This window comes from Paroedura picta, chromosome 14, assembly GCF_049243985.1.
Source record: "Paroedura picta isolate Pp20150507F chromosome 14, Ppicta_v3.0, whole genome shotgun sequence".
NCBI classification, from domain to species: domain Eukaryota; kingdom Metazoa; phylum Chordata; class Lepidosauria; order Squamata; family Gekkonidae; genus Paroedura; species Paroedura picta.
In genome coordinates, this window is record NC_135382.1 from 33,863,004 (window position 1) to 33,884,624 (window position 21,621).

General features: G+C 43.8%; 1 protein-coding gene and 1 long non-coding RNA gene across 2 annotated transcripts in view; one reads left to right on the plus strand and one right to left on the minus strand.

Annotated features, from left to right (window-relative positions):
- The window catches only part of LOC143823343 (uncharacterized), a 59,046-nt gene extending 37,517 nt beyond the window's left edge, over window positions 1-21,529 (plus strand). Inside the window, exons 3-4 of the long non-coding RNA XR_013226467.1 lie at window positions 17,554-17,898; window positions 21,015-21,529. This is a non-coding gene — a long non-coding RNA (uncharacterized LOC143823343). The remainder of the gene's footprint in view (window positions 1-17,553; window positions 17,899-21,014) is intronic.
- The window catches only part of ITFG1 (integrin alpha FG-GAP repeat containing 1), a 102,630-nt gene that overhangs the window by 26,305 nt on the left and 54,704 nt on the right, over window positions 1-21,621 (minus strand). The window contains exons 11-13 of the mRNA XM_077309550.1: window positions 10,509-10,659; window positions 7,036-7,141; window positions 2,752-2,795 (exon numbers count right to left, since the gene is read on the minus strand). Coding sequence (XP_077165665.1) covers window positions 2,752-2,795; window positions 7,036-7,141; window positions 10,509-10,659 — 301 coding nt within the window. The remainder of the gene's footprint in view (window positions 1-2,751; window positions 2,796-7,035; window positions 7,142-10,508; window positions 10,660-21,621) is intronic.

The window sequence follows — 21,621 nt, forward strand, 5'->3', positions numbered from 1 at the left end:
CTAAGCAGGTCTATATGGGCTTTTATCCCACATGGGAGATCTCAGGGATGACTCCCTGAAGAAAGACAGGTAGGCTCTACGCGCAATTCAATAAAATAAGTAACAAGCAGCTTCATCTTTCCCACTAAGTTATTTCTGCTCCTTCCTGTTTTTTTTTTTTTTGGCTTTTCTAACCTTCTCATTTGCCTTCACTCGTCTGCCATCCTTCTTAATTCCTCTGCTGCCAACCTTCTTAATTCCACTGCTACCAACCTTCTTAAGTCCTCTGCTACCAACCTGCTGCAGCAATCTATCCATCCTCCAAACCCATCTCTTTGTTCAGGCCTTCTCCTTTCAGCTCACATTGACCTCAGCCCCTTCCCGTACAGAACACAAAGTCATTTCTTAAGACTGTCAGACTGTGGGCAAGACTGTAGCCATTTTCTTTCTGTAAAGGTGAGCAAGGATATTAACTCTGCCTGTAACAGCTGCATAGCTTCTGCCTTAATTCACCAGACCTGCCGGGTGGTTAGAATCTCAGGTGGGACTGACGGCTAGCACATGGTCAGAGTACTGGAGGCTGATCCCAGTCTAAGGCGCCAAATGAGCAATTAAAACAGAGAGCCCGGCAACATCTTGCAGCCCTGATAATATCCATCCCTCGCAAGCAGTGGCTGTGCTGGTTCATTAGTAGTATTCATGATGGCAGTCGCTCTCAGTACTATAAAGGAATTATTCTGAAGTCAAAATCATTATGAACTTCGCATATGCCTCGAAGGGAGTTTAATACAAACGTCAGAAGGACAAAGCGTACAGAAAACAGAGCATCCTTTAAATCACCCCCCCTGCCCCCAAACTGTCAGGCATCTTTGGGGAGAGAGAATAAAGACGAAGGGAAGCATTTGAGAAGGCTTGATCCTCAAACGAAGTCCAAAGGAGCTAAACGGGAAGCAAATATTTCAATGCCAACAGTGCCTTAGGGACGCAGGCTGTCAAGCGAATCAGCTGCAGAACTACTCTTGCAAATGCAGACACGACTTTCAAAATTAGTGGGTTTTTGCTCAAGGCTTATTATTTAAAGAAGAAGAGTTGGTTCTTATATGCTGCTTTTCTCTACCCGAAGGAGTCTCATAGTGGCTTACAGTCGCCTTCCCTTTCCTCTCCCCCCAACGCCTTGTGAGGTGGGTGAGGCTGAGAGAGCCCTGATATCACTGCCCGGTCAGAACAGCTTTATCAATGCTGTGGCGAGCCCAAGGTCACCCAGCTGGCTGTATGTGGGGCAGTGCGGAATCAATCCGGCTAGCCAAATTAGAAGTCCATGCTTTGAACCACTACGCAAAACTGGCTGCATCACAAAAGACAGAAAATAGACAGTGGTGGTGGACAACAGCAAACCTTGCCAAGCAGAGTTCTTCTCACCCATGTCTGCCCTTCCTGACTTCCCAGCATCTATATCAGGCTTTCTCCACTAGGGTTTCATGAAACCCTGGGATTTCTTGATGACCCTGGAAGGGTTTCCTGAATGGGTGTGAGTTAATTGTTTTTTAATATATTTTTTAAATTTGTTAAACATTTATTGGGTGATATGACTATATATGGTCATACTGACCCACCCACTCCTCCCTAAATGGCCAATGATGGACCTGGGTGGGGTGGGAATGGGCCCTGGGTGGGCATGTCCACAACTCTGCTTCCCAACCCTATTCTGCACCATCGTGCCACTTCTGGGGTTTCTCGAAGCCTGGATAATGTTTCAGGGGTTTCTCAATGGTAAAAACGCTGAGAAAGGCTGATCTATATATGAACTTAATCCCAAAGCATTCCACATCCATTGCATCAGATACCAACTGAGAAGCGCCAGGGCAAATAACCAAGCTGATGGATTGATTTTGAAATCTATGTTGTGTTTGAATTTCTAAGCCTTAAGATTGCTATTGCAGAGACGGGTTAGTATAACTGGCTCTTACAGCTGCACTGCTGCATTTTTAGGCAGCTGGTTTATTTCCATTACTTGTTAAAAATTGTTTGACTCTCCTGTTTTCACTGCTCTTCCATTTTAACCCCATATCGCTCTAATGCTTTTTTGTACGCTTCTCCTTTTTGGGGCTGTATGAGTGATTACCTTCACTGATGACTACTTGTAGTTGTTTCATGGGGGAGTGCGCCTGCTCCTGGACAAGGCTCTTTGCCCTTTGTTATGAGATGCTTTGGGCATATTCAATGGAGAAGCCACTTAGAAGGGACTTTAAATAAATGGTCTCTCCAGGAACTACTGGGAGGAAACAGTAGCTTGTAACTGAACTTCAGAAGAAGAAGAGCTGTTTTTTTTATACCCTACTTTTCACGGCCCAAAAGCACCTCAAAGAGGCCTACAACCACTTTTCCCTTCCTCTCAGACTTCCTGTGAAGTAGGTGGGACTGAGAAAGCTCTGAGAGAACTCTGACTGGCCCAGGGCCTGTGGAGGAGGGGGGAATCGAACCCGATTCTCCGGATCAGAGGCCGCCGCTCTTAGACCCTACTAACTCCTCTAAGGAGTTTTTCTGAATGTTTCTTAGAATCCCTGGTGAGCATAAATTAGGAAATAAGCAGCCATGCCATTCACGCAGATAAACTTAACTTCCCACGCCTAGGAAAGAATTCCCTGGGATGTCACATCGATGCTTAGTTTAGATTGTGAGCTGCTTAGCAGATCCATCGGTCTTCCCTCCCAGCAATGTTTTCAAGTCAGCCTTCCAAACCACCCCAAGAACACTTTCGGCAAGCCTGCTTACCATTGTCTTCTGTGGACAATCATTGGAACAGAGACCACTGAGAACTGTAGATTAAAAAAAACGGGGGGGGGGGGGGACACACATAAGGCCACGAGTTATTTGAGACATGAACAGTGTTTGCTCAACACATCTTGTAATTGTTGCTGCTTCATGCCCATTTGTGGAGGCCACTCAAATTGCATTCCCTTTATAAAGATGCACAAAAGTCTCAACGACTGTGGCCTGCCTCACATTAACATCCTTAAAAGCCATTATTGATCTGTCCAAACTGAGCAGCTTTGCATAATGAAGACATTAAGCTAAGTAATCACTGTTTTGTCGCCCCTGTCACTTGACTGGTAGTGTACATGGGCGCAATAACACCTGAAAGGGAACACAAATTAAAAGGCACGCTAAAAATAAAAGTTTGAACATTTCCCTCATTATGCTTATTTCCCAACTCTTGAGTTAATACCCCATTTATTATTATTATTCGTTATTATTATGCATATCCTACCCCTTCCTCCAAGAAGCTCAGGACAGCATCCAGGGCATTCGCCTATATCATTGCAAGAAAAACCCTGCGATACATGATTAGTCTGAGAGACACGGAGTGGCAGAAGTTCATAAAAACAGCTTCAGTATCAAATGGAGATCTGAACTTGAGTTTTCCTTCATTCAGTGTATTGGGGGTGGAAAGTACTGTCAAGTTATAGGGTTTTCAAGACAAGAGACAAAACTGGAGTGGCTTGCCACTGCCTCTATGCAGCAGCCCTGGATTTTGTTGGTGGTCTCCCATACAGGTATTGCCCAGGGCCAGCTCTGCTTAGCTCCGAAGATCTAACTAGATCAGGCCATTCAGGTCAGGATAACTACTGCCTTCTTTCTTAAACATTCCGCAGTACAACTTGCGTTGTTGTTCAAAGACTGGCTCATGGCGGTAAGCCACTGTCTGTTATTACGTTGGATCGCAAATGATCATTTGTTCACTTCCCTCCAAGCAAAGATTCCAAATTCTGCCTTAATCCTGGTTGGACAAAGGCCCACCTAAGCGAGATTCTATTTGACACAGAAAGAGTATTTATGTAATTCCGTGGGAAGAAAGGAGGACGAAGGCCCCAGCTTCATTCACTTCTCAACTATGGCCGCATCTGCTTTGTCATCTGGCTGTCCACATGTTTTTTATTTTATAAAGGAGGAAATTAATAGAATATTCAAGGAACCGTCTATGCATACAGCAAACAAACCACAAGAGGCCAAATGGGGAAGTGCTCAGAAGACCTGGGTTCACATCTTCGATCAACCACATACTGCGTGTGACACGGACTCCATAATTTGTGTCAAAAACAAGGTTACTATCTCCCTCAATTTGTAATACATCCAACCTTTATACTTCACTTCCAGCAGGTCAGTGTCAATCTGATCATTTCTAAAAACAAACGTTGAAAGAAATCAATAATGGTTGGGTGGGGAGGACTGGAGAGGTAGCGAATGCCCGAGCAAACGGCATGCTGGCCGTGGAAAACGCAGGAAAGTTTCTTTGTCAGCAGGCTACAAATTAATGTCTCGTTCACTTCTTTTCCTCTTCCCTGCCTCTTAACACTCTGACAACATCTGTTCCTGAAAGCACTTCATCCTTTGCGGCAAGACTTAAAACTGGATCAACCATGTAATGTGTGGTGATTAAGCAGCCGATTCCTTAATAACATCGTGCCAAAGCTGGGCACCTTTGAAAAAAGTTTTGCCCCCCTCGCAGTTTTGCCCCCTCATCCTCCTAAAGTAATTGGAAGGTATACAATTTTAGATGCAAGAAACACAAGCGCTGCTTTCAAAGGAGAGGACGAAAAGTTTAAAAAGAAAAGGATTTCAGTGAATGCATATGCCACTGTGCTGGACTTCTTTTACTTTAACCTTGCATAGCCTCTTAAATATGGTATTTAGGTCATCGCCATTACCTAGTAGGTTATGAAAAGAAAAGAAAGTTGTATTTAAATTAACCATTTTAGTGCATTCTCTGCTGAATTCAACCCTCTTGCACATGTTAGGCTATGCATACTGTCAACTTATTTGCTTCAGTCCACTGGTGCAAACTAATACAATAACAAAACTGACTCCGCGTAGGAGCATTCACTGCCATGGCACTGTTCAAGCTCTGCAAGTGCAGAGCTGATCGACGCTTGAATGGGAGACCGCTGGGAGCTCTGCATAAGCATTTCTGAATGTTCTGAAGGAAAAGTGGGATTGGGAATTATATGTGCTCTTTCGGAGCATCCGGCCTCTCCTTGTCAAATGGAGTGTGTCTCCAGTCTGGCCCAGCCCCCTATCTAACCACCAGTACCCACAGTAACAAGGTGCAATAAACAGCAACAAGGTGTTCCCCGATAACTTCAGTCCTACAGTTTGTTGTACCCAGGAACATCTCATAACACATGGAATTTCCTACAAAGACAGACCATAAGGTTTGTTATACCAGAAAACAGGACCTGGGATACACTAGACCAAACAGTGGCCAAACAGTGGTTCTCCCCATGGTAATTGTAGTCCATGGACATCTGGAAAGCTGCAGTCTGGCCACTCCGGTCTAGACCATTACTGGCTCAGCCTGTCACCACATGCACACATCTGGTGCTACAGCACTGCAGAGATTTACCATGTGCAACTGAAAATTATCAAGCTTAGGAGCTTAGAATCCAGTACTGCAGGGGTAGTCAACCTGTGGTCCTCCAGATGTTCATGGACTACAATTCCCATGAGCCCCTGCCAGTGTTTGCTGTCAGGGGCTCATGGGGATTGTAGTCCATGAACTTCTGGAGGACCACAGGTTGACTACCCCTGCAGTGCTGGATGGTGGATAGTTGGGTAGCTTGTTGGAGCAACCTTAAAGACCAACAGATTTATGGAAACTTTTGGTAGGCCAAAGCCCTCTTTGTCACCTGCAAGGTAATTATGATGGGAGGGCAAGAAAGCAAACCAGAAAAACTCCATAAAAACATCTTCAAGTTGCCAGTGGACTTCTGTTCCATTTTAGAGCAACAAACTAATACTTTTTGGGGGGGCCATAAAGTCGCAGCTCACATGGCAACCCTATGGGGGTTTCAAGGCAAGAAATATTCGGAGATGGCCCCTGCCTACCTCTAAGTAGCAACCCAGGACTTCCTTGGTGGCCTCCCATCCAAATATTAGCCACGGCCGACCCTAGTTTCTGAGAACCGACAAAATCAAACTATCTCAGGCTACCCACACATAAGGGTACCCTTCTGGACTCACTGTGTAATTACGCATGGAGAGCATTCAGGTTGCAATACTGATGCGACAACAGTGACAGTTCAAACACCGAGAAGCATCTCACAAGGTCGGGAGCCATGCTTCTGAAATGGTCTGTTTGTTAAATGCACAATTTGCTTAGTTCCTCAAAACACTTTATTTCGGTTTAACCTTTCAACAGTCTTCATGCGCTATGAATTCCGTCATCCGAGGCTGAGGATCAATAGTCCTCATCGGAGTGCCTGGTGATCCAGAGTACAGAGCGCTGCTTCTTTTATTGAACCAGCTGTGCACTGGCAATGCCACAGCCTATACACTCCAAAGCAGCAAGAGGTAGATCGTATTGAAGTTAATTCTCCATAGCCCTGATTAAAAGCCCCCCTCCTCCTGGGCTTCGGATAAAAGCTCCCGAAAATAGTGTTGCACTTTTGGTCACCTTGCATATTTTCTCTACAAGTGAAAAGGATTCAGGTCTTATTATACCCCCAACCCCATATTGCTGCGGTCCTCTGCATATTTGAAGATGTAGCTATACATTTTATACATGGGAATATATTTCTTTTTGCAAATGGTTATGTTTCTCAACCTTTTTGGTCCTGGCCCCTATCTGATGGAATGAGCTCCCGGAAGAGCTACGGGCTCTGTAGGATTTTTCAGGGTTCTGCAGGGCCTGTAAGACGGAGCTCTTCTGCCAGGTTTATGGTTGAGGCTTGCACACCAGGAAGATCTGGACCTCCTCCTAGACCATCCTACGGGCAGCTTGAGATCTGTTTCCCTATGCCCATCCCCGGAGTTGGTATTAGGGGGTATTTCAGTTGTTTTATATCGCCGCATATGTCTTGGATGTTGGATATTGGATAGGATATTGTTGTCTGTATATTTTTAGGGGTATTTTATTGGGAATTTTTATCTGCTGTAACCCGCCACGAGCCACCCCAGGAGTGGTGTTTGACTACCCCCTAGACAAACGAGTAGAAGCAATAATAGTTCCCTCCCCCCCACAGCAAACATTTAAAAATACCTTCAAAGCAATCTACTTACCAATGACTTTAACAAAATAGGCATCTGCTTCAAAATTATTTTTTAATGTGTGGATGGCGAGGTCTGGCTTAGAGCTGTTGCTGAGAACAATTATATCCAAGATGCCCTAAAGAAAGAGGACAAAAAGGGATCAACCAGAACAGCATTTAAGTACAGTCATTAAAAAGCAGGCCAAAAAAACATAAAATAAAATAAAGGAAAATACCTAACAAGCAGAAGTCATGAGAGTGCAGGTTTACTTTAGCTCAAATTCCTAGATGCCTTTAGATGACATGTTAGTTTAAGCCTATGCTCTGGGAGTAACATTCTTATGGCTGCCTGAAGTCACATAGATTGGATCTGGACGGTGAATGTTTATATTTTTCTACTTCTCCCTATCCACATGTATTTTCAATAGGGCTGCAATGAAAAACTCAGCAATATTTTCTTTGCAAATAATAGTAAGAAGAGTTGGTTCTTATATGCCGCTTTTCTCTACCCGAAGGAGTCTCAAAGTGGCATACAATCGCCTTCCCTTTCCTCTCCCCACAACAGACACCCTGTGAGGTGGGTGAGGCTGAAAGAGCCCTGATATCACTGCTTGGTCAGAACAGTTTTATCAGTGCGGTGGCCAGCCCAAGGTCACCCAGCTGGCTGCATGTGGGGGAGTGAAGAATCGAACCCGGCATGCCATGTCCGTACTCCTAACCACCACACCAAACTGGCTCTCAATAAAATAAAAGGGAATTGTTTTTATAAGTTGCAACACCTGGATGGACCAGGTGAACCTGAACTTCCCAGAGCTTGGAAGCTAAACCGGGTCAGCTCTGATCAGCGCTTGGATGGGAGGCCACAAAGGGAGTCCAGGGTTGCTCTGCAGAGGCAGGCAACGCCCAACCACCTCTGCATGTTTCTTACTTGCGAACCTTGAGGGGTTGCCAAAAGTCTACCGTATGAAGAAGGAGAATTTTCTCACTTTAATATTTCTTTTCCCTTTGTAGGCTATTCTCTGGCTCTGCACAGGCGCTCCGTCACTGTAATGGTCTTGTTGCCAGGTGGCATCAGATTTATAACGGAGCGGGCCCTGTTCTGCTGCAGTACACATTTTTAGTCACTGGATCATGTTTTTAAAATATAGTGGCAGTCAGGAATACACGTCAGCCACCCTTGTTTGAATAATTTAGTTAAATTGCATGCACTGAGGGGGAAACGGTTCATACGCAGCCAGAATGTTTTCATTCCGTGAAAAGGGAAGGAAAGCAATCCTTGTGAAAACTTAGAAATTTCAATTGTGATTTCTGCAAATTTGATTTCTGCAAATTCACAGCTGGATGTCAGGAAGCTGAATGGTCTCGGGAAGGAGCAGGGGGCGGGAACTGATTAAGATCTGGCCTGCTTCACTTCTGTAGCTGTACGACTGTGATGCATACGTAACAAAGTCACAAGCCAGAGGAAGAACACAGGCATTATGCTCTGTTGGCCCATCCAAGTCTTGTGTACGTAGACTAGCAGTGTATTTCCAGGATCTTTTACACAGCGGTCTTTCACACCACCCACAGCCAGACCCTTTAACTGGAGATGCCAGGGATCGAACCTGGGACCTTGGCATGCAAAGCTGATGCTTGAAAACTGAGACAGGACTAATATAAGTGGTGGAACTTTGGAGAATTCACTCAAGAGGCCCAAAGGTCTGTCCCTTATATTAGTTTTATAGCATTTAGCAGTCATGATGACTCCCTCCAAAGAAGTTTTTGGCTTCAAAGTTTTAAGAGGATACTGAGAAGTCTCACCATGTCAAAGAAATACAATTCTTAGATCCTCTTAGATCAGTGGTAGTCAACCTGTGGTCCTCCAGATGTCCATGGACTACAATTCCCATGGGCCCCTGACAGCAAATGCTGGCAGGGCCTCATGGGAATTGTAGTCCATGGACCACAGACCATCTGGAGGACCACAGGTTGACTAACCCTGCCTTAGATGACATAAGTTAGTAAAAGCCTACCATAACACATATGCTCCGGAAGTAACATTGTCATGGCATCACTCTAGTTCTGAAGGCACTACATGGTTGAGGTCTGAACATTCTCCCCATCATCAATTAAACAGTGTCAAAAAAGGACCAGTGACCTTTTCACATGTGTTCAGCTTTGCATGGATGGAGGCTGCAGGCACTTGTTTAAGTACAAAGTGATGTATTCTGGGGCCCTGCCGTTCCATCCATCACTACATTTAAGAGGAAACATGTCAGTTTTATCACTTCTCCCCCAACAGGAAACGCTGCTGTGCTAAGCAGATATCAGGCTTGCACTAAACAATCCTTCAAAAGTGTCAGACTTCACCTCCAGATATTAGGGAACATGAAAAACATTTAAAATGACTTATTCTGGCAGAACACCCAGCCAAAAAGCAAAGCAAAGCAAAGCAAAAGCGGAGATGTACTTTTCACCCTTGGAACTTTCCACTAACCCCAGCACCACCTTTGAAGGGGAAAATCAGACATTACATCTAATGAAGAGTCATGACTTGGTGTGATGGCTCAAGAAGCTAGAAGTGAACTTAAGGCCAAGGGAAATTTGGCACTGAAAGTCAGGAGCCAGATTTTTGGGTGTCAGGCTCTGCGTAGAACTAATTTGTGTGACCGTATGGCAGTCAGTGGGTGCTGGAGTAGCCTGGAATCTTATGATTTATATTAGCTTTGGTCAGCAGAGATCTCCCAAAATTGCACGGCAGGATTAAAGTTTTAGGTCACTTTGCCTAAGGAACTCAGTTGTGACATTTTTGGGACTTCAGCAACATGGCCACGGTCCAGTTTTCCTGTAGACTTTTCCTAAGAATTTACTGCCAGCATGCGCAGTGCTGGGACTAGGGAGCTGGACCCAAGAGATGAGATGGACCCTGCTGGATCCACTGAGTCCAACATCCTGTTTTAAGGCAAGGGGGTAGGGTGGGTTGGGGACAAGAACAAGAAAACAAGCATGGCTGCTCCTATCATTTGCTAATAAGCATCCCAGCAGGTTTGCCGAATTTGATTTTTAGCACTGACACTGCATACCAACTCCTTAGGGCAGTTCTTCTCATTAGGGCTAAATTCCCTCTTTATTAGCATAGATTTATTCTATTAATCTTTACTGAAAATGAAGAGTGTCTGTTCACTGGGCTCTGGATTTGCAGTAGAGCATATTACACAGAGAAACGTCAGCCCCCAGCATGCCCAACTAGCAGGTCTCCGGCAGAAGGTGCAGAGGAAAACCTTTCTCTCTGTAAGACTCCGAATCAAAGCTGACAATACTGCACTAGGGGCCTGGCATGCTATAAGGCAGCCGCATCAATCATTAGCTCTAGCTTGAATATGACGTGTTTTTTCCCTCCATCAAATCGTTTGTGGATCGTCCTGCCAAAATACTATGAAGTGCTAGTTTGGAATGAAAACTCAAACAAGAACGGACACTTGGCAATTAAGGCAGCAGGAAAACACCGACGAGGGCTGAACTCACATCTTCATAAATGTCAAAGAAGGTTGCCACCACTGCGCCTTCAATTTGATTCAGATCGGGGAGATCCCAGTGGACCTTAAACATACGGTGTACGCTCTTGCAGCTCGCGTTGTTGCACGGGACGTTCTCTAGTAGGAAAGCTTGCTGGTTGCTGCAAAAGAAAGGGGAGAGAGAAAAACATGCAGCAGGTTGGGTTTCTCCCCCCATTCCTTCTCTGCTTTGAGCTCTTTGTACAGCTGAGTATCAGTGGAATTCTAAACAAACTCCATTTGTGGGCTGATTAATATATTTTTTTGCCTCCCTGTGAGCCTGGAACATGGAAAACACTCATTGCTGGATTGCAGGAGGCAGAGAGGGGCAAATGTCTCTGTTAAATTCACAAAGATATATATCAAAAATAAAACGCAACAACTTTTCTCTGTGGAAACCCAGGATAGGTCTTCTAGTGCTTATTTAACAAACGATTTAATTTTGGTTGCTCATTTAATAAACAGTATTGTTTCAGGGATTGGAGCCTCCATAACATTTATTTTGCTGATGTTATTCTGCAAATCTCAAAGGATACCAAAGGCCGTATGGCCAAGATAAAGAGAATTACATGGACCCTCATGTGTCCAGGAGGACTATGCATAACTGGTTCCTGAACATGCCTGCAAACTTGGTGCACACCATGTGGAATGTCATAAATGATTTAATCCGACATGATGTGTGTGTATGGGGGGGGGCTATTAGGAAAAGAACAAACCCCATTAGGCATGCACAGCTACCTAGGTATGCTCAAAGTACCTTTTAGCATACCTTATAGTACAATATGGTATTTAGTCCCCCTCCCGACTTATTTTCCCACCAAATAATATTTCTAGTTGTGGGCCAGATAAGCAATAATCACAAGGGATAGCTCACCAAGCCACACACAATCCACACTATTCCTGTACGGAACAAAGAAGAGACACTTTACACGGAGGATAAGAGGAAAGGGAAGAAGGAAAGGGAAATCAAAGGAAAGAAGCAGACTCTTGGGGTACTGCAGCAAAAGGCACTGGCAGAAGAAAAGATTCTCTGTGTGGAACTTCATGTTAAGAGATGACATGGAGCTGCTGCCCAAAATGGCATCCCTGTGTCTAGCGATATACTCCGTAACAGGTAATGGCACTCACCTTACGATGCGTTACATCACGTGGCACATTGCCCCGCTTTTCTCCACATTGCTGCCAGCACTATGTTAAAAATGCTGTTAAAAATGACATCTCCCGTGTCTAGTTGTTCCCTTATGCTGTGCAATATGTTGTGACACTCACCTTATAATGTATCACATCCCCTGGCAAATTATCCCAATCTTTTCTGCATCACTGACAGTCTCTGGTAGGGGTGGGGAAATTTCGCAATGTAATGATGTCTCATCACACTGTGACTTTCAGTGGATGTTGGGGAGAGCAGACCAAGGAAGGAGACCAAGGGAGGCCAGGATGTCATTTTGGGCAGCAGGACTCCGTTGCCTACGGTCTGGTTTCTATCTGCCATTGAAGGCTAGCTGATTGAGGTTTCAGGAAAAGAACACACACACTCCCCTTCTTCCATCTGCCAAGTCAAGTAATTTAAATTGTACTGTAAACTTCTTTTTCCCCCGCTGTGCAAAAATCTACAGTGTTCAATTCAGACTTTCCCCCTTCAACTCCACATTTTAATGAAGCTTTTCATTACCAACATGTTAACAAGCTTCTTCTTTAACACATTTCATTAATATTTACATATTTACATCCAGTGTGAATCACGGCTATCGTTACATAGCATCGCCCTTATTTCTCATTCTGCCTCAGCCAACTATCAAAACATACCATTATATAATTTACTATATTCCAATTTCTTCATTATGTACCCTATTAATGTCCTGCCATTCAGATGTGCAAATAGGTGACATGCTGTAGCTCACAGGCTGTCTAGAATGTCTCTTATCTTATTGTTACACTTCTCTGTATTAATGCAGCTTACTATTTTCCAGGTAAAATTACAAAAGTTCTTTTCATTTGGTATGCGAGTACGTGCCATTTTTGCACTGTGATGCAAATTATTAACATTTTTCAGACATAATCTGTTAAATTGCTCCATTGACAATGGCACGCGTTTTTTTTTTTTTTTACATTGATGTTCTGCCAAAAGCTCAGGTTAGCATATATTGCATTCTATCTAATACAGTGGTTCTGAACTTGGGGGTCGGGACCCCTTTGGGGGTCAGACGACCCTTTCATAGGGGTTGCGGCAGGGCAAGCAGCTTGGCCAGGAGCCGCCATCTACACAACAGCCTTGTGGGGTGATACAGTGTTCTGTCTGAAGCAGCGGAAAAGAGTGAGATCAGCATGGTGGGACAAGAGGTAGAACTGAACTGAGAAACCCTGGGGGGAAAAAAAACAATTTATATACAATCATGAATAATGGATCTTCAAGCCATTGGTCAGTTTTTGTTTAATTTCTGTAAAAGAACCCTTGCATAATCTTATGGTTGGGGGTCCCCACAGCATGAGGAACTGTATTAAAGGGTTGCTGCATTATGAAAGTTGAGAACCACTGACCTAATATATGCAACCAACAACCCTGTGGGGTGGTGACAAATTCCATTTGTCTGCATTTGTCTGCTGCAGCAAAAAAGCAACGAACAATTATATGGCACCATAAAGAGTATATTTCTGACGGCATGGACCTCAATGCATCATACAGTGCACAAATTATACCATATGCAAGAGGGTACAGAGGAAAAATATAAAAGGCAAGGTCTAAAGATGGTGCATCAGGTCATCTGCATCATTTCCCTTGCTTTTAATGGCCTCTGAGTCCCATTTTTTGTAATCTTTCCTTTGCGGTTTTAAAAGAAACGGGTGTGCTGCAATATCCAATTGTCTTGATGTACAACTTGTCCTCCGGGAAAGAGGATACTGTTAGGATAGAATATGGAGAAACAGAATGGTTTCCAACTGGCAACGGTTTCAGACATTTTATCTCTCTGTTCGCTCAATCAATATGCAGCACATATAAGGAAAGCTGGAGCTGATTTAGATGAAGGTGGGAGTGAAAACACATAGAAGGGATATTAACCATTTGAGATATGGGGGTGACATATTACTGGCTGAAAAGAAGGAAGACCTGAAAAGACCACTGATGAAGGTCAAAGCAAAAAGTGCCAAAGCAGGATTCCAGCTGAACATCAGGAAGACAAAAGTGATGACTACTGGGGAACCGCACAACTTCAAAGTTGTTGATGAAGAAACTGAAATTGTTGAATATTCTACTCCTTGACGCTATCATCAACCAAAAGGAAGATTGCATCTGTCTTAGTTGGTCCTATTCTCTCTTCCGAGGAAGGAAATGTCCTGTCCCTGTAGCCCGACACTTAGAGCAGCGATGTGAGTTTAAAAAACAACAACAACCCACAACATCACATGTGATTGTCACTTCCAGTAAAAAGAATGGAAGCAACATAGGGTAACTCTGGGAATTGCCAGAAGCTCTATAGTTTTACCACAGAGTTTTGGGCAATTCCTAGAGTTATTGTATAGGGTAGGGAAATAAGGTGGTGCTGCAGTCATAAGTCAATCCTGCCCACAATTCTCCTAGTGGTACCCTAGTCTGGCATCCTGTCCATTTGGCCCTTCCTCTCACCATGCTCACCCCTGGCTCTCTTAGCTTACGCATGATTAAGGCTTTACTCCCATGAAGGTCTCTACTCCTGAGGTAGCCTTTGCCCTGAAGAAGCTAATATTGACAGTCTTTGGCCCTTCCTAGAGCTACCATTCATTTTATTATATTATAACGGATGACGACTCTGAAACAAGTACGGAACTGTATTGATCAGTCTCTTAACAAACATCTTTAATGCCACTCTATTATTATTAGCAATAACTCTGAAGACCTTGAGTACTTGAGTTCAGTGTCTACCTCCAATAGGGAACACTGGACTGGAAAAAACAACAACAGCCCTCATCTAATAAATATCCAACTGCTATCATGCCTGAGTAGGCACAACTTTGGTAAAAAAAAAGCTAGTATTACTATTGCATCCTGTTATCTCATTTGAGAGGGAAGACAGCACAGTACAGCCTTGTCGGATTCCAAAAACTAAGCAGTGTCAGGACTTGGAAGGGGGACCACTGAGGAAGACACTGAAGAAGATAGTGCTGGCAAACCCCCTCTGTTCCCCTCTTGCCTTGAAAAACCCTTGATGGGCTCACCATAAGTTGGCTGTGATTGGACAGCACTTGACGCACACAAACGGCCTCAGTTAAAATACTCCCGGGTCACTATTTTAACTTGCAGGAGTTGCTTCAGACAATGGCTATTATTCTGGCTACTGCACAGAGAGCAATTCTCAAGAGCTCTTCCTTGTAGCATGCAAGATCCATAACAGTCCTCTTTCCCCCTGGGACATGCAAGCTCCGGCCCGAAGCTACTCTGGCAATATCATTAGTTCCCCACACATTTTCAAATGTTTCGGCACCACCTCGGAACCTTTGAAAGGGGCCTTTGTTCTCTATGCTACCCTGTCTCAAAGACATGCATGGGACATCAGGAAGGAAAGCTGGCGAGGAGAGTGAATTCCGTGAAGATTAGAGGAGGCAGCCTCTCACCTGTATGGTGGCCTTTTTTAGTGATGATTAATCTGTCTGGTACTGCCTGTTAACTGATGTTCTAATTTAGGCTGAGTAATTTTGGAGCGAAGCTATTTTTAATCTACCTTGTGTAAAACAGAGGCCATGTTAGAAACTCGCTGTATAGTGAAAAACCCAACGGACCCTATAGGAATTCGGAGTACCTCTCCACCCTGCATTCCACCATTTAATGTGATGCCTACGTCAACCATTGCTGAGATGAACAGCTTCTTCAGAGCAACAATACTGACTGGCCCTTCTTGCTATCAGAATAGCTGTGCCAAAACAAAGCAAGATAATTTGCTTTGTAGAAACCTCCGAGTATATCTGTTACTCTGGAACAAACCAGGGTGGTTGAGAAGTGTCTCAACCCTCTTTCCCTATGGGACTGCAGAGTACAATCTAGTATATGACCATACTTCAGGTAGTTCATTCTGATCCAATGTACACAGTGTGGTTTTCTTCAAAATTACTTTTTAGAGTTTTCCAGCGACACTGAGCTATGGTAATGTTTACAGCCAATTTTAAAACAGTTACCATAAAATACTGATACACAGTTGAGCAATATATAAAACTGAAGCAGGGGCATTCTGACTGGTCCTTCCAGCTGCTGACCACCTCTTGCTCTCCCTCCTTTATCTCCTGCACTTCCTGAAGCAGCTTAAAATTGTGAACGGCAGATGAAAAATAACAAAAATAAAATAAAAATAATAACATAAACCATGGATTGCAAGAGTAATGCATCTACTGGGCCTACCAAGTGAAACTAATTTTTAGACACACACACACATGTTAGACTATTCCTTTTAGTGGTAGCTTACCTAGGAAATGAATCAAAATAACCCCAACCACTCAAAACCTATTATATGCATCCCTTCCTCCATGGCCCGAGAACTACAAACACACCCTGTTTTGAACGCATTATTGAGAATGATGGTTAAAAGCATGTAATTAAATTCCTCCTGTGTCAGGAGGCCATTATATACATCGGCACGGCCTTGGACAAATAAAAAGCTGAATTGGCCCCCCCCCCTTTTAATTCCACTCTGTTACAGATCCTAGCAATTAAGAATGAGGCCTCCTGGACTAGTGGCACAGTCTCCCGGCAAAGGGTCGCAAAAAAGCTCATCACTTAATCATAGTAATCAATCACCAAAATTAGATCTGTGGTCCTAGTATTAAAAGCTGGAAAGGGAAATAATTAAATGGTTTGCTGAGACTCATGATGTATCCTTAGCAACTAGCTCGCCGCGGCTTTCGTCTTCCACCCTGCTCCTCTTCTCTTAACTTAATTGTTGTGATTTCTTAGTGAGTCACAGAACGTGGCTCTTAGAATTAATCGAATGAATAATGTGAGGCGAACGGCATATTTGTTTCCGTACAGTGAACATTCCTTGTTGTGTTAAAAGAAAAACAAAAGGGCACCAGTTATTTCTTTTTATTTCTTTATTTCTTTTTCAATATACTTTTGTATATGCTGTGCAGGTCCTTTAGCATGGCAAAAGATGCAAGGCTGTGAAAACCAACATTTTCAGTAGGGTTAGCAAGGGGCTATCAGGGGTGGCACCCTCTTTAAGGAACGGGCTTCCCCCAGAGACCCACCTACTGCCCCGTCGGCTGTCTTCCTATTGGCAGCTGAAAGTTTCGAGGCTGGTGAATGTAATGTGGATTTTTCTTTAAACCAGTTGCTATTTTAATGTATCTGGTACTTGTTGTCTTTTGAGCACTATTTGCAGGTTTTACTGTTGTGCTCATTTTGTACGCCACAGTGAGTGCCAAGCAGATAGCAGCTTCTAAATACTAGAAATTAAATAATTAATGGATTAAGCATTAATGGGAGACAGGCACACTATATGAAACGACTGGCAAAATTAATAATCGTAGTTCATTCTCAGAGATTAGTTTGTTTACCCTCCTGAACAGCTACCCCATAGCCTTGTCATTTCTCTCTTTTGTCTTCTGGAAGCCAAGAACTGACCCTGGAAACAGTATCTCCCGTGTCAGACATTAGTTGGCATTTTGACTTCACCGCATGCAAAACATGTCCTGATGGCCACTAGAGAAGTTGAGAATTTTGGGGGACATTAGAAGGAGTAATGAAGAAGGTCTAAGGCTGGACATTCCATTTGCTTGGGGTTCATAAAGAGGGCAGCTGTGCCTTTTGTACAATGTTTGTTTGTTAGCCGTTGTAGAAAACTGAATGCTGAACTAGATGGATGCCAAGGTCATACGGTGCCAAAAAAATCTCATCAGCCCTGGATGGGGAAATTTGGACTTGGGGATCATGATAACAAAAAGGCTTGGGGACCTCTGACCTACGGGACTCTTGGCCCTCCTGACCTGAGGCTTTGGATAAACCAGTTCCTGAATCCAAGATAGGCCCAAGACGTATTTTGTTCTTTTGCTAGGCTTGGCTGCACTGTACGCTTTTGGAGATTCGTCAGCACAACATCCCAGCCCTTGTGCTACCTCTAAGGCTGGAAATGGCTGTTCAGAAAAGAATCTTCTGTGGATAGAGCAAGCAGATATATAAACGAGTGTTTTGCTGCCAACATCAGAATTGCTCATGCGGGGATTATCGACTTTGAAGAGGCAAATAAGCCAGCTGGCTGCCGCTGAAAATTTAAGACCAGAATACAGGTCAAGCTGCCGCGAAATGGCGAGGAAGAGGAGGGCTTGGCCGAACAGAACAGCAATGCCTACCCTAACGTTGCCATCTGCTCGATCCCAAGGCCGGATTCATTTGCCGCGCGGTGAGGAGACAACTTTGGCTAACTGTATTGTTATTCTATACAACTGAGTCTTCCAATAAGTATCTTGTTTCTTAATCCCACTGTGTGATGCATCTGCCGGATTTCGGCTCGCCATCTGCCTGATCACCAGATGTTTTTCTCCATACCCATACATTCTAGTAATAAAGGGTGTGTGTGTGGGATGCAGAAACAAACGGTATTTTTGTACCAATTTTTCAACCTCAAAACATTCCCCTCCCCGAAGCATAAACGAAGACTCCTGCATTATTCCCTAGGGCAGGGGTAGTCAACCTGTGGTCCTCCAGATGTCCATGGACTACAATTCCCATGAGCCCCTGCCAGCATTTGCCTACCCTAGGTGGTACTGTATCCATCGACATTAAAGTTAATCTTTAGGAGAGATCAAAATTATGTTCTGAAATGTGCAGCCAAGGGTTCAGGCATAGATTAAAAAGGGGACTTGGCAGGGGAAACATTAAGTGCAGAGAGAAGCCATAGCACTCTTCTTCCACCTATCTCTGCGCAGAAGCAGTTGAATTCTAGAGCACATGACAAAGGTCTAGTCCAGGGGAAATCAAACTGCGTCCCTCCAGATGTCCATGGACTGCAATTTCCATGAGCCCCTGCCAGCGCTGGGCAGCGCAGAGAGAAGCCATAGCACTCTTCTTCCACCCATCTCTGCGCAGAAGCAGTTGAGTTCTAGAGCACATGACAAAGGTCTAGTCCAGGGGAAGTCAAACTGCGTCCCTCCAGATGTCCATGGACTGCAATTTCCACGAGCCCCTGCCAGCGCTGGCAGGGGCTCAAGGGAATTGTAGTCCATGGACATCTGGAGGGACGCAGTTTGACTACCCCTGGTCTAAGGTATCCCGTGTGCAAGCACCGGGTCATATCTGACCCTTGGGGTGACGCCCTCTAGCGTTTTCATGGCAGACTGAATACGGGGTGGTTTGCCAGTGCCTTCCCCAGTCATTACCGTTTACCCCCCAGCAAGCAAGCTGGGTACTCATTTTACTGACCTTGGAAGGATGGAAGGCTGAGTCAACCTTGAGCTGGCCGCTGGGATCGAACTCCCAGCCTCATGGGCAGAGCTTCAGACTGCATGTCGGCTGCCTTACCACTCTGCGCGACAAAAGGCTCTACCCCTGGTCTAGTCAGTCATTAATCTGATTTAGGCTACCTAGGCATGGCCCATTTCATGACTGTCATGGAAGCTATCAGTATTTCATTGCTGCAGTTAACTACTGTCGAGATATTTCCGCTCTAAAATGGCATGCTAAGTGTTTTGTGTTACGAGTCTCCCTTGCCAATTATCAGCTCAGATTTTACAAGAATTTATAAATATTTATAACCACCTTTGGCAGCTCATTTGCCATTAGGAAAAATCTGGGTGTTTTTTTTTTAAACCCACCCCACCCCCAGCCAAGAGCATACATCTTTATGTATCTTTTACTCTAGCAGAAAAAAAAGTGACATTAAACCCAAATTCTAACCAAGTTACAGGCTGTAAGAACATAAAAAGATTCCGGGAATAAAGCAGCAAAGGGCTTAAATGGATGTTGCGTCTTTGAACAGTCACCAGCTGGAACCAGACATGTGTGGTTTCAGAATTTAGGGGAAGAAAATCACTCGGCAACATATATTAAATATGGATCCCTCATGCATTTCTCAATATAATTATTTCTTTTGCTCAATGCACAAAATCTGTTTTGTTTTCCACGCCTACCCTAAGGGAGTGTGTGTGTGGGAGAAGAATCAAGGGAGGCATCTTCATTCCATAGTCTTATTATCTTTCTTCTCTCCCTGCATTTTAAAATGGGTTGACATCTCTCTGAAATTATCTTCAATTAAACAGCTGTGTACAATTATTCTTTAAAAGTCAGAACAATTTGTCTCCTATGGGAAAAAAAAAATCACTTGCTTTCTTAAAAGCTTTTAACTTGCACTAACTGAAACTAGGACATTCATTAATAAGCAATTTCTAGCCGAACCTTGAAGCCACCCAGGATTAAGAAATCCCCCCCTTTCATGTTTACATGCAATACAATGCTTTCTTATTGGGTTTTTTTTCCGGGGGGTTGGGGAGGGATGGCTTCCTCAGTTGTAGTAATCAGAGGAGCTTTGCTTTGCTTGTTTCCAAAACTGAAAAATGGCTGTTGTTACACATTCAAAGCCAACGCAATCACACACACACATCTAGCATAAAGGACACAAGACACAAAGGCTGCTAATCAACCCAACATCTCTCCATCACAGAGACTGATTTAGACAGAGTGGTGAAAAATTTATTTCCAACAGAACTGTTTAGACTCAGCAGGCGTCTTATAACGGGATGTGCAAATTAATTTGGTCACTGCTTCAAGAGGCTTAGCTCCTGGATGGGCAACATGCAGCATAGAAATGACTGCTCAATTTCAAGGCCACTGGAACAAGATTTGCACATTTATAAATATCAGTCTATAAAGGAACAGCAATTATGTGTCATGGTTTCAGCAAAGCGCACAATGGCGAAGGTGGATCCAATTTTTGTGGTTGTAAGTTTAAAAAATCTCTTAGTCTTGTCCAATGTAAATACCCCCCCCCTTCTTTAAAAGCAGCTTGCTTAAAGATGTCAAACCTGAACTTCTGTTTCTAGCCAATATATCCCTGGCCCCCAACCAAGTATGATTGGACTCAACCAGCTTCTGGCCAGTTGGTATGCAATACCTATTGAGATCGTGGCCCTGTGGAACCTTAATGAATTCCACAGGGCCTGTAATATGGAGCTGTTCTGCCAGGCCTATGATTGAGGTCTAGAAATAACATCAAAATCAGGGTTGGGTGCTTCGACGATTGCGGAAGCCCAAGGTGGCCGGCGGCGGCACCCCTCTCCTCCTCGCCATTGGCCACCTCGGGCTTCCGCAATCGAAGAAGTAGCTGAAGCGCACCAAAGCCCCCAGTCCTAAAAATCCTGCCTAAAAATCCACCCATTAGTCATATAACCTCCATGAGGAGGAGGCTTGCTGGCTTTAATATTTTAAACCTAAATTTTAAATATAATTTGATTGTCTTGATATTTTTTGCTTAAAATTAGATTGTACTGAACTTCCCTTGATGTTGCCTCCTGTTTTTTTTAGAGATCTTGTATTACTGGCCATGAAGATACACTTTAGCTACGATGGCTAATATTCAGTACAGGCAAGTAAAGTCCCATCCGTTGAGTATTCTTAGAAACTGCAAGTCTCTTTCTATTGGTTTTTAATGAATGATAGTAGCGGTGAGATATTTGTTGAGCTTCTGAAAGGACTTGATAAAGGAGTGGGTTTTATTGAGCAATTTTAAAGTGCAACTTATTGTGATTTGAATGATGCGTGGTTTACACATGCGTGTGGTTTTATGGGGCTTCATATTTATTGACTAAGCTCAATCATAGAAAAGGTATCCTATAAAACTTAATTATTCATCAGACAGATTATTTAGCCATTCTGCTAACATGAGAGAACACGGGGGTGGAGAGGAGAATTACAGGAGTCGATAGGGTCCATTGAATTAAGGGGTGCTTGAAACAGAAAGGGGATGGGAAAAAGGAAATCAAAATATGCAAAAAAATACTAATGAGGTAAAATACATCTTAAAGGTCAGAAGATCTAAATACCGGGGGTGTATACAATAAAACGTTTGTGACTCAGTGCTGAAATTTCAGACACATAACATATATATGCAAGCGATAACTACGCAGAAAAT